Source organism: Eleginops maclovinus, chromosome 9, assembly GCF_036324505.1.
Source record: "Eleginops maclovinus isolate JMC-PN-2008 ecotype Puerto Natales chromosome 9, JC_Emac_rtc_rv5, whole genome shotgun sequence".
Classification (NCBI taxonomy): Eukaryota; Metazoa; Chordata; class Actinopteri; order Perciformes; family Eleginopidae; genus Eleginops; species Eleginops maclovinus.
Genome location: NC_086357.1, coordinates 14,686,865 through 14,699,617, shown reverse-complemented (window position 1 = coordinate 14,699,617; position 12,753 = coordinate 14,686,865). Strand labels below are relative to the sequence as shown.

At 40.9% G+C, this 12,753-nt stretch overlaps 1 protein-coding gene across 4 annotated transcripts in view; it reads right to left on the bottom strand.

Annotated features, from left to right (window-relative positions):
• Positions 1–56: 56 nt before the first annotated feature.
• Positions 57–12,753, bottom strand: part of dennd1b (DENN/MADD domain containing 1B) — a 99,531-nt gene continuing 86,834 nt past the window's right edge. For all 4 annotated transcript variants that reach the window (XM_063890936.1, XM_063890938.1, XM_063890940.1 and 1 more), the window contains 3 exons: positions 5,393–5,484; positions 4,799–5,021; positions 57–4,606 (listed from right to left, as the gene is read on the bottom strand). In XM_063890936.1, coding sequence (XP_063747006.1) covers positions 3,764–4,606; positions 4,799–5,021; positions 5,393–5,484 — 1,158 coding nt within the window. In that variant the 3' untranslated portion in view covers positions 57–3,763. The remainder of the gene's footprint in view (positions 4,607–4,798; positions 5,022–5,392; positions 5,485–12,753) is intronic.

Sequence of the window (12,753 nt, the reverse complement as noted above, 5' to 3'; positions counted from 1 at the left end):
TAGTTGTATCTTTCTATGTAAAATGGTATTTAAGTTTAAAAACAAATCCAGAGATGTATAAGCATGAAACAGTATAATTTATTTTTATTTCACAGTGCATACAGTTGTACCAAGTTACTCACCAATAGCACATTAGATTGACCTCAGTTTTTAAGACAGTTTTCTCTGAAATGAGAACATGCAAGTGTGCACAGAAGCAGAAAATCAGTTAATGGCATATCGAAGAGTTAATAATCATTACAATACCCAAAGAGAGACTGAAAAAAAGGTGGCTTCCTGTAATATGTCACTTCGATGAACATGTTCTCTGAGAAGTGATGTTAATATCTTTGTATCATCAGTTAACGCTGCTACACTATCGCCTACCACACTCCAATTTGTAATTTCAGGACATTAATACTTTATTGATTACACTATTGTTTGCAGTGTTACCTATCCTTAATATTAACACACCTGCAGACATTGAAATGCAAAACCCATGTTGTTTTTAAATTACATTATTTCTTCCCACAAACCGCTCCGATTAGATTTATAGTTGCCAAAGTAGAAATGTTTTTTTTCATACATTAAATGCAAGGCTTGTAAGTCCACCACACCTATAGCAAGGCAACATTAATGTATAGAGTGGTGCTCAAAGTTGTTTCCATCATTCTGTATTTGATTGAAGCTGTAAATACTGAAATAATAAGTAACACCAACAGAATAAACTGTCAAAACAAATAATTGTAGCATACAACACAAGAGGTACATACATGCAAATACAACAATGAGCATTGTACCGCGTACAAGCAAGCGCCAATCTCTGCTGATTCTGATTAGAAGGGGGCAAATGCTTTTGAGCTACACGGGACATTTGTTAATATTCTCTTTTTTTTCTTCCAAAAATAAAATCTAAAACATTCAAATATTAGTTGTCATTTTTTGTTTAACAACGTACAACACCAGTCATATATTATCCATGTAAAATAAACTCAAGCCAGCAAAAATACACGTCTATTCAGTTGAAAATAAATGTTCCTCAATATAGAATTGACTCCTCTGAGAAATATTTTTTAAAGAGAGTAAGCTCAGAAAAAGTGTTTTAAAAAACAGAGAGAAAAAAGAAATAAAATAAACACAAACTATACAAAGAATCACCTAATGGAATAATTCAAAGAAAAATCTATTGACCAAAGAGAAAAATACCCCAAAGAAATTCAAAGATTTCTATTTAATACAGGCAGGACGATTCCCACCAACAAACGCAGCAAAAAGAAACTCTGAGGACCTCCAGCTGGACTGCAGCCCGAACGGAAAACAAAAACAAACACAATGCTAGTACCCAGGTTCATTTTAGCTCCGATTCTAAGGACAAAACCAGGTCTGTTTATCATATAAATAAAAAATCGTAATGTTCCTTACGGTGATAAAAAGTGGTCTGAAAACATTGTATACACATTTCTGTAATACTGTACCCTTTTCTAATTCTACTGGGTGGTACTCTTACTGTATAAGGCACACCATACACACTTTCTGTCACCCTCAGCTCACACACAGTTAAATAGACTTCTATATTTATTCATTTACGGACACATGAGGCTTACTCCTACTAGAAATTAGATTGATTGTTATTATTTTTTCAAGTAGAATTGTGCATTATAATGTCTGTTAAAGAAAACTGACCTTTGTTTTATCATTTTAAATATTTGCATAGTAAATATGGTTCTTAAAGTGTTTACAATGACTAAGGCCAGTGCAGAGATTCTTCTGGAGTCGCTTTTTTTCCACCTTTTTGGAATTACTAGGACTGATTCTTGGGCTTTTAGAAGCACGCCAAAGACTTTATGAGCAAATCGTTAACGCAGTGCAGCACTAAAAAAGCAGAGAAATAGCTGCTATTAAACTGCCACACCGACTGGCGTCTGGCATAAATCATAAGAACAACGAACCATAAATGTAATAATCCCTACACAAGCACATGAAAAAGCTTTCTTCTTTCCTTCGGGTTTGTGGCAACGCAGAGAATGATGGGAACCCACAGTCTCTGGACGCTGCGTTTCTCTCCACAGGAGAGTCTCTTTTAGAAATACTTTAGACTCTGTACACATTACATCCATGTGGCTTCTCTCTGAGGAGAACCGTATTGCTTCATTACAGTACAATCATCAACCACTGCTTTGCATTACAGTGTGTGACTCTAACCTACAAGGGCAGAGGTTGCATTTCATCCTGCGAGTACAGAAAGGGAAACAGACTCAGAACACTGAGCAATGTGATATGTCCAGTGGTATTGGAAATGTTTCTTAATATCAACTAATTACACCTTTACCTGCCCCAAACAAATGCATCTTTTACTCCTGTTTGAGTATCATTTTCTAAGAACTACAGTTCTACAGAAAGAACTAAAGCTACATATTTGTGACCCTTTTATTATTTTAGTAGTACTGATTTGGTGTGAGTACAGAATGTATTGTGATTTGTTTGTGAAAAAGTAAATATATCATTAGCTGTATGCTTTAAAGTTCACCTTTCTGACATCCACTCCAAACCATAGTAGCTTTGAAAAAACTAGCCGCCATTTTTAAGGTCGACAGTGAAAGTCATGATGTGCTGAAAGGACTACAAGGCAGAAACTTAGGAGCATGATGGTGAAGAAAGAGAAAGAAAAAGGACGTTGAGCGTTGACACTGGTATTGTCAGATCATCCTCATTAACTTTTGAGTGCATTTCCTCCTCTGACAGAGTGACAGATGTGTCCTGAGGAACACAGGAAGAGGAGAGACACCGAGAGGTCTCTACATGCACATCTCACTATCTGGAATGCTATTTGAAAACAGCAGCTTAAAGTACATTATATAATATATTAACTATTCTATTAATCCAGAGAAATACAATTCTGTTTTAGTACTGCTACTGTAACGTTGCATTGAAGATCCAAGATTACAAAGTACCTGTATAGATTAAGACACCAGAGTATCAAAAACAAATCACATGTCCATTTAAGGCATGGTGATATAAAACAGTTACATGACACAGTGTTTAATTAATTCCAAAAGTCGATTGGACTTTGTGGGTTTAAAATCCTGTCTCACTGTCGTGTTGCTCCATGATTTTAGTACCAGGTGGTCAAGGCTGAGTACAATTCTTAAATCTACAAGTGCAAATGTATCTTGAAATGTTTGGAACAAAAAATAAATCAGACAATGATATGACGAGGAGATATCATCCCTTCTTGATCCTCACAAAGTACTGAGCGTTATGTTATTTCATTCAAGTGAAGCTGGAAAATTCCTCCATTGCCGGTTGGATTGTTGGGCCTTTTTTCTGGAATTTGACTTTAAATGTAGATGATAACAGGAAGACATCCTGCGATGAGCAGTCAAAGCACTGCAGAAATGTCCTTCTTATCTAGATTTAGATGATTTGTTAATTTGTAAATGAGTTAATGAGGTGTATTTTCTTTAAACAAGTGAAGAAATCTCGCCGCACTCAAAAACACAAAACTATCTCAATACCTTGGCCTCGTTTTGTGTTTTTGAAGTGAGGTGTTCGTAGTTCACAAGATAACTCACTTGTTTGGAGAAATTCTGACTGTGTGCAAATCATTTCTTGTTTCCTGCTCTGAGGCTGTTTGTACGACATCATATTTGTTCAAAATGTTTCCTGATCACTGAGTGTTAAGATAAAAAAGGTCTGAGACTGTGGGTAGTTTTGTTGGAGAATTACAGTGGATAGATTTCAGTAGAACTTATGGCGTTTCACAGACAGAGGGTCTTTGACGTCCCTACGCCTCGTCCGTGGCGTTGCTCTGCACCGGGTGGGGACTGTTGTTGCAGTGAACCTGGGACAGCTGCAGGCTGCTGTGGAGGACTGAGCTCAGGCAACACATGGAGTCAATCTCCTCGAGGAGGCCTTGATCCTGCACGACAGCCGCCCCCGAGCTTTTACCCTGACCCAGGCACATGCCGAACCCCAGGAGCCCCTCCTTGGAAACCTCTTTCTCCCAAGGGATCTGCATAGCAGCGTGGCTGTGCCTTGATGGGCTGCCATCCTGTCGGCCCTTGCTGCCCTTCCTCTGGAGGGCCTTTTCCTGGAAGTGCCTCACCGTCTCCTTGGACATCACCTTCCTCCTCAGGATGCTGGTGGATGCGGTCTGGTTCTGCACCTGCAGAGGCTCCGTGTTGCCTTGGGGCTCTGAGACCGTCCGAGACCGAGCTGCTAGTACAGGAGAAGAGTTTGGGTTTGAACCGGGTGCTGGAGAACTGTAGGTGTGTGTGAGAGAGGGAGATGGGGACATTGGTGTAACTCTATGGGACATGGAGGGCGAGTAGGAGTAGCGGTCTCCTGGTTGTCGCACTGGAGGTGGAGGGTGGGGGTCAGAGTTGAGAGGATGTGGGCGGCAGCTGTCTGCCTCCTGGACCGGGAATGTAGCCGTGATGGTGGGCACGGTGAGTTTCTTTGCCACCTTCAGGCTGCTCTTGTTGGGCTGTCTACGTGGGGACGGGGGAAGGTGTTTTCCGTGGACCGCGCTGTCATCCTGGCCCATATTCCAGCCGCTCTGATCCCCCCCTCCACTACAGTCACTGTCCTCTGCAGGAGTCGAATCACTGGAAGGAGTGGGCTTGCTCTGGAACAGAAGAAACACAAAAATACCATTAACCCAAGACCTTCATTAAAGACGTGGTAATTCTCTGTCATCCTGAAAATTGTAGGGTGAAATCAATATTTCCTTAACATCACCATTTTGCATTTGAATTAAAAATATACATCTATACATTACATTTATTTTTTGGGAGATTACTTTTCATATATTACTTACCAGGGTCTTATAGTCTAACTCGTCCATGGACCTGAAGAAGTCCAGGCTCTTGGCAGCGCTGAGTTTGCCTTGCTCTCCTGTTGTGGTGTGGAGAGAGTCCAAGATTTCCTCCAGCAGGTTCATCTGGCCGGAGCGGGACGAGTCCATGTCCAGTTCTAGCGAATAGGAGTCGTCGCTATCCTCAATATATGAAGGGACGTCCCCGCTGTCCTCTGAGGAAATCCTGAAATAGAGAGAGGATGTATTAAACTGTAATTCACAACATAATCATGTTTTTTAGAGAGAATCGAAAGCTGACATATGGGGGAATATCATAATCTTGAATGCATATTAGGTATAATTGTGAGGAAAATACTGTGATCCTTTCAACTGAAGTAGTCACAGTGTATGAGTGACATTACTAATATATCCACTTGGGGGCAGTATCATCATGACTAAAACTGTACCTCGAAAAGTGGCTTTCATCCTGCTATCAGCTTTTCTTTAGTAAAACGAATCCGTCAGGCAGCAAAAGTTCCAATTTCTTGACTTACATGACATCGAAACATTATGAAAACGGCTTCAGTGCCAAAATGTAAAAATAGGAGAACTCACTTGCTCGCGCTGTCCAGCTCATCATCCTCGAGCCCATAGCCAAGATCTCGAGGGCCCATACCCATGCTCACGTGATACTTGTTGAAGTTTTGCTGTTAATGAGGACACAGCAAGAGGAGGTATTAAGACACAAAGCATAACAAGATAAAACAATAAAAGCGGACCCAGGGGCGTCTCAGCTTAAAGATAAACGGCTCCTGATAAACACCAAGTCTAACGGAGTTCTGCTGAGGCTACAGCTTTTCCTAAAACGAAGCCCGATAGAGAGAAGATGCAAGTCTGTGTCTTGTGGGCCCCCAAAAGACCAGCTTATAATGAGCCTGAAACCTTAAAGTTGAGACTAAATTTGGGTCTAGGGATAAAATCTTCGAAATCCCCAGCAATATTTTATTAAACTCAGCATTACTGTAAATGCAAACTAAAAGCTACATGGGTAACCGCATTAATCACTTGCATTGTGAAACCCGTGCACGTGACTGTATTAGTTATTGCAGAGTGTTGAATGATCAGTGTGTACTGTAGTTGTCTGACACACAGGGTTTAATAAGCCACCTGTGTACCATATTTAATGGGCGGGTTAAAGAAGAGACAGGAGCTTTACAGAGCAGGGCAGCACTCTCCCCCTGGGAGCCAAAATCTGCCCCAGGCCACTTATTAACATGCCTTCCACTCTGACGCACATGTTCCTCTCTCTCTGCATGCGCGTGTTCGCTTATGTTAACACTATCTCTCACTTTCTAATTTACACTCTTTGCATTTTGCCCAAATCCCTTCTCACATTTTGCTGCACACCTCCTGTGACTTTGTTTACAGGAATATATGAAACTGTCCGTCAGTTCCAAAAGCACTTGAGGGGTAGAGTAAGCATGTTTTGTTTTAGCTCCTCCTCTCTGACTTCTCTGCATTTTTCTCTGTAGACTCATGTTAGCCACATTATCAAAGCCCAAACTCTGAAAAAAAAGCACTTTACAATCCTAAAAGTGTGTGAAGCACCGCGGTGTGCTTAAGAAGTGAAGACTTTAGTGTTTGTGATGCCGAGTTATGGTTTTGGTAAATGTGAATCAGAGACACAAAGGTGAAGAACAACAACAGACACTTAAAGAGCGGCATAAAGAAAAAAGAACACCAAACCAGAAGAAGGAGATAGGGAGTTAATAAAAAGGGAGGAAGGAAGTATTGAGAGGTGAGGAAAGATTCCTCAAAGCCCCAAAGAATGATGGGATAAGGGGAAGGGGGGGGGCCGCATTGTACCCGTGAACCAAGCCGGTCTTGATTAGCCGACGCAGTGCCAGCCAGACAGGCGGAATGTAACGTGTGGCTGGCCTGGCCTCATTTAGGGCCCGTGTTCGGCCAGGGAAGACATACACACCCACATATACACACTCGGTCACATACGCACCCTATTACAAAAAAAAACACAAAGAGTTAAAGTGCCATTTTCTCCATAAAAGTCAGCGGAGGAGATGTGTGCAGTAGCCACTTAAGACTCTCAGCCATCGAGCTAAACATGAACACATGTGGTGGCACTGCTGATTGGCCGAGCCGCTCCCCTTCCATGGTAGCTTGGAGCTATAATGAAATAAATTTCAGAGGGGCTCAGGCCTGGGATCCCTAAACAGCCTTTAATGGATTCCTGTGTCAGGGCAGTAAATCTGGGGCCAGGCCGATATGCCAGCCTGCCAAAGCGGGCCGACAGAGCGGAGATGCACCTGTGAGACACTCGGGCAGGAGGGGGGTGTTTGGACATAAACAGTTACACAAACACAACAAATATGCAACGTATGTGCAGTTATTTAGACTGCGCATTTGTGCAAGAGAGCTGTGTTTAGGGAAGCAGGGCCTCTCTGTGTCTAGGTGTTTATTAAAGCAAGGTGAACCCAAACAAAACCAGACACAGGTCATGAAGCCTGGCCCTCTGATCTCAGTTACAGCTTTTGTGCCGTCTACAAGAGGAAGTTCCATAGGGAGCAGTAAATGGATGGTACCTCACTTCACGGCTTTATCAATTTGTCATTCCCTCTCTTCACTGTGACCCTTAAGTGCAGCAGTTAAGATTAAACTATTTACAACCAAGCATTTTACGATAGTAAGTTTGGGTTTATCACACTTTTTCTTTAAACGTATCAACCTTTTTCATTCATATAACGTGTAATGTAAAGAACAAAGTAAGGTTAAGTCACTTGAGCGCAATATTGCTGCTCTTCAAAAGCTGTCAAAATCAACAACATCACATCTAAAATTAGATGAACTGTGACTCAATGTAAGAACAACAAAAATATAGAAAGACATGAGATATTCTAAACCAGTGCAAACAGGTCCTGTGTTAAAGCTGTGACAGCTCTGCATGCCTCCCCAGGCCTGACAGGAAGCTGGAAAGCATGAAATAGCAGAACAACAGATCATCATACTGTTCCTTCATTAGCTTCTTGTAGTCGGTTAAAGCGAGGCTGAAAGGTGAAAATGAAAACAAAATGCCTCCCCTCATGCCTTCCTGTCTCCTTCCATCACTTTGCTTCAGTGACAGATGTCACTGTTTCTGTCTTCTGGCTCTCGCTTCCATTCCTCTCCAACACCTCGCCACAAGTGAGACCGAACAGATCGCAGAGAGTGAGCGAGTCAGGAGGAGCTACAGCGGGGGGGTAGTAGTGTAAGAGTCATGAAATAATTTCAACAATCAGGGTTTTTCACTCAAACTATCGCAATCAAGTATGTTCAAGAGGGTGAACATCCTCTTATGTTCCTTATCTACTTTGATAGTGGTAACTGGGGAAATAACTGAAAGAATTACCTATAGTTTGGGCTTCAAATATTAATCACATCCAATAACAAACCTTTACAGTGGTGGATTGTGGGAAAATGAGGGTACAATTGTAAGCATGAATTACTTATCCTTTACTGTAACCCTTTAAATTCAGGCATTCATGTAAAATAAACCCAGATATGAAATATATCTAAGGAGCTCACATTTGATACAACAAATTACATTTAATTTCTGTGTTTATGAGGGGAACATAGTCATCACCATCCATTTGAGTAGCTGCATTTGGAAAAACAAACTTTCCTCTCCTCTTCCCTTCTTACTCTGCGTGACCGGTTTTGCAGAACAACTATGGTTCTCTGTGACAGGGCCAAATGCTAGCAGGCTTTAATAGCCAGTCTTACATTATACATTTCATATGGTATTTCTGAGCGGGCACTGATCTCACAGCTTGGCAGTGTATGTAAAGAGATGCCGGTAAAATGCAAACAAACCTTGGGGAGAGGCAGAGCCTTTGCAGAAGTACGGCCAAGTCTGTTTAAGAGCTGCTCACTGAAAAAAAAACAACTGCGTTTGAGGCAAGATCCACTTCTCGTCTGTCCAACTGGCTGTTGCTGAAAGCTAACTTCCCTTTCGCTTAAAAAAGGAGCCATATTAAAGAAGGAAAATGTGCATTATGCTCATTCTGTTGAACTAAACTAAGTAATCCAGTAAAATCACCAGGTGTCTCTCTGAATGGCTGCACTGCAGTACTGGGAAGCTGCCAGGAGATGGCACTTTGGTTTCAGCGTGAAGGCGGTCTGTCTCTGAAGTGAGGAGAAACTAAATGAAGTAAAGACTACATACCATACAAATAACAATGTAGACACACACACACCACTATGGACAGAGCCACTGTACTTGCAGTTCTTTGTAATGTGTTCCAACTTTTTGTAATACAATATTTTTCCTGAATTTGAATCCTGCAACAATTATTATGAGCACATTTGAGCTGCTTTCCATGTGCAATCACATTAAAAATGAATTATTATAAATAATATCACACACAAACTGCATGTTTCATAATTCTAAAGTTCATAAGTAGGCTGGGAAATAAGGACTTTTTTCACATTATAGCATTTTATTTAATGTAGGGAGCATAATGCATACTTAATGTATAGTACTTAGCAAAACCTCAAGTGCTATTGTATTTAAGATATATATTAGAGCAAGCATGTATAAACTCAGAGACAAATCATACTTATATTCAATTAACATAAATGTTCATTTTCCCCTGTTATAACACGGACACTTCACAAGCCACGTATAGCTCCACATTAGCTGTCTCCCACTGACACACACACACACACACACACACACACACACACACACACACACACACACACACACACACACACACACACACACACACACACACACACACACACACACACACACACACACACACACACACACACACACACACACACACACACACACACACACACACAGAAGTATCTGTGTGACTTTGTTCCTCTGTTTTACATCTTTGTCAGCTCCCTGTTTCCCCTCCACCCTAGGCGGTGTGGTGTTTTCCGGGCTGGCACCTCTCCTGCCTCTGCAGGTGAAGAGTCCAGAGCCTGGGGCTGAGCCCGGCCACACGCCTGATGGCTGTCATTGTCCATATCACTGACCCAACTTTCACTCTCCTCTGTTTCTCAACAGCTGTCATTGTGCTGCCTCCAACCTGAGGCTAACTGCTAAATGCATGCAAGACTGTGTACATACAGCACCCAAAATCAATTACATGTACAAAAGAGCTGACGTGCAGACACTTTCTCTTTGCAGATTCTCACACAACAATACCACATAAAACACCTGGTATACAGTTTAAAAAAACAGACGAGGCACTCACACGCTAAACCATACAAGAGCCAGAACAATGGCTGTGTTTGTTGTATCAGACGAAGAGTCAGCAGTCCAATTCAGTCTTGTTTTTGTCAAACGGAAAGATTACTCCTACATTCTTAATCAACAAGCACACCAAACACTGCAAATCACCCACATCGCCAGATACGGCTGAAATATGTAGGCAAAATGACAGCAGCATTTTCACTTTGGTACATGTTTGGGCTGATCAAATAGAACGTGAATTTCATAACTCTGATTATTTTTGCTATGGTTAATTAGAGGAAGCTTCTCGAAGATCATTCATTTCATTTCAAGGACAGATATGGAGGGGTTTGCAAAAAAATAAAAAATAGAAGATGAATGATACAAATGTATCAGGCTTTTTCTTTCATACAGGAAGATGGAATGTCTTTAATCACATCACATTTTGGGAGCGCCAAACGTGTTTCTGATTTTACATTAGCAGGTAAATTGATATTTGTTGGTCACTTGGTCAGAGGTATGGACGTGTGGAAAGGACATAAGTTGGTTCTCGACTATGTTCTATAGGTAAAGACATACAAGGTTGCTTTATGTCTTACTTTCAATCATGCATACAAGTTTGTTCAAAAAGCAAATCATTACACTAGCTTCAGTATACACACTGTTGCCAGTTAATGTGGTACACCTTCAGAATCTACCGTTCGGCCTTTAAGAGTGTTATAATGTTCGGTATTTGTAATTGGACTTTTTTTTGAGAGGTGCTAATTCAATTTGATTTAATTTTATTACATGTTTTTGTGTGTCACTCTGAACAGGGTACAATATAAATTCTAGAAAAGGAAAATGTATAGTTTGTTTCAGTAAAATTGTGTGACATATTACCAGAACGAGGAGTGAGGAATAAAAGTCTGTACTGCTGTGTGTGTGTGTGTGTGTGTGTGTGTGTGTGTGTGTGTGTGTGTGTGTGTGTGTGTGTGTGTGTGTGTGTGTGTTTGTGAGTAGGCACGAGAGGCGGGGGAGGTATGAGGATAAAGGTAGGTTTTCTATTTTTTTCATTTTATTTAACCTCTATTTAACCAGGTTAGTCCCACTGAGAGCAATTTCTGAACACCTGGTCAAGACAGTTGTGGGCAGAGCACAGTATCAAGATTTCATAGGAAGAAATCTAAAAAAAAGGGAAAGAAAACATAGATTGAAGGATAGAGGCGTACGGATAAGAGAGAGTAAGAACAATAGCTATATTTTTCCGCCAACATTCTTTTGAAGTAAAATGTAAATATGGTTTGCTTTAAACAGTCAAGTGAAAGTAAAAGAAATGGCTGGCATATTGTACCTGCATTTGAAAGAAATATATGAGGAACCTTTAAAGACTCTTTATTTACTGCCAAATATTTTTGCAGAGGTGTTTCATAAACAAAAACACATTATTCCCAAACTGGACATAAAAAAAACTTTTTGTGTTATTTTCAGCTCATTTTGAGCAACGCGCATTAAAATGGAATAAACCAAGCTAATATGACTGTGGAAATAAAAATAAAACATTGAAGCAGTCAAATATTTCCAGTAAAATGTGCTGTTATGAAGAGTTTTAATCTTTCAGGGGTTACTGCACGCTGACAGGACGTACTTTATCAAGGCTCTCTTGGCTTCTCAATTTCCAGTCTTAGTTTCAGTTGACATAAAAAAAATGTCAAAGTGCGCTCTTCTCCGGGGGGTGGAACTTGTGTAGGGGTCTTCCTAATATACTAACACACCTCGGTTATAAAGTATAAATAATGCAAAAAGGCAAAGTGAAAAGGGGACAATGGGATAGCAGCTGAAAAGAAACTGATGGACAATACTGTAAGTATATACCTAAATATATGTTTTTATATACATATATAAACACAAACATAACCAGCGCTGTCCTGCGTGTCCCTCCTCCAGTGGTCTCCAGGGACCCGTTACTGTGGCAATGAACAGGCCTCAATGGCAGGGACAGGGGTGTGAGAGTGTGTATATCCTGAATGCAGCGTATGTGCGTGTTTGTGAGTGTGTGTGCACATCAATTGCATGTTAACGGTTCATCTGTGTGTGTTGGGTTGGCCAGTGTTTTTGTGTGTGTGTGTGTGTGTGGGGGGGTGTCCAAGTAGGCCTTTAGAAAAGCCCTAATTGCCGTTCCTCTCCTCTCCCCCGGCCGTCACACCTTCCTCTGCGCTTACACTTTCCAGCCTCATCACACACAGGAAACACAACGCTAATTAGAGACAGCACAAACCTCTCCTCATCACACTTTTACATGAATGTGACCAAAAATGTCAGTGTGTGCATGCAGGCATGTTTTTTTGTGTTTTCTTTTTAGACAGAATTGGGAGTCCACTTGGCATTTTCTTATTTAGCAATAAGCAGAGGAAGAGCTCCAGCTGTGAGTACAAAGATATAAATATAAGGTGGGATATCTAAGCAGTAACTCAGGATGTACGTGTTAAACACTGTACAGAAGTGTGCATTTTTAATTACATTAAACTAAACTTCCTACTTCAAGAGCTTTATGTGAACGCTTTCATTCACACTTCTTCTCATTTTCTCTCTTGATACATTTATTGATGAATGTGTATTGTGTGAGCGTGCGTGTGCTTGCAAGCTGTATGCCAGCTCTGTACACAACAAAGAAAAAAAACGTGCAATCCACTTATGGTGCACAAGCAAATTCTTCTGAGGAAATGCTGACCAGCAGATGAGTTGCTTCTAC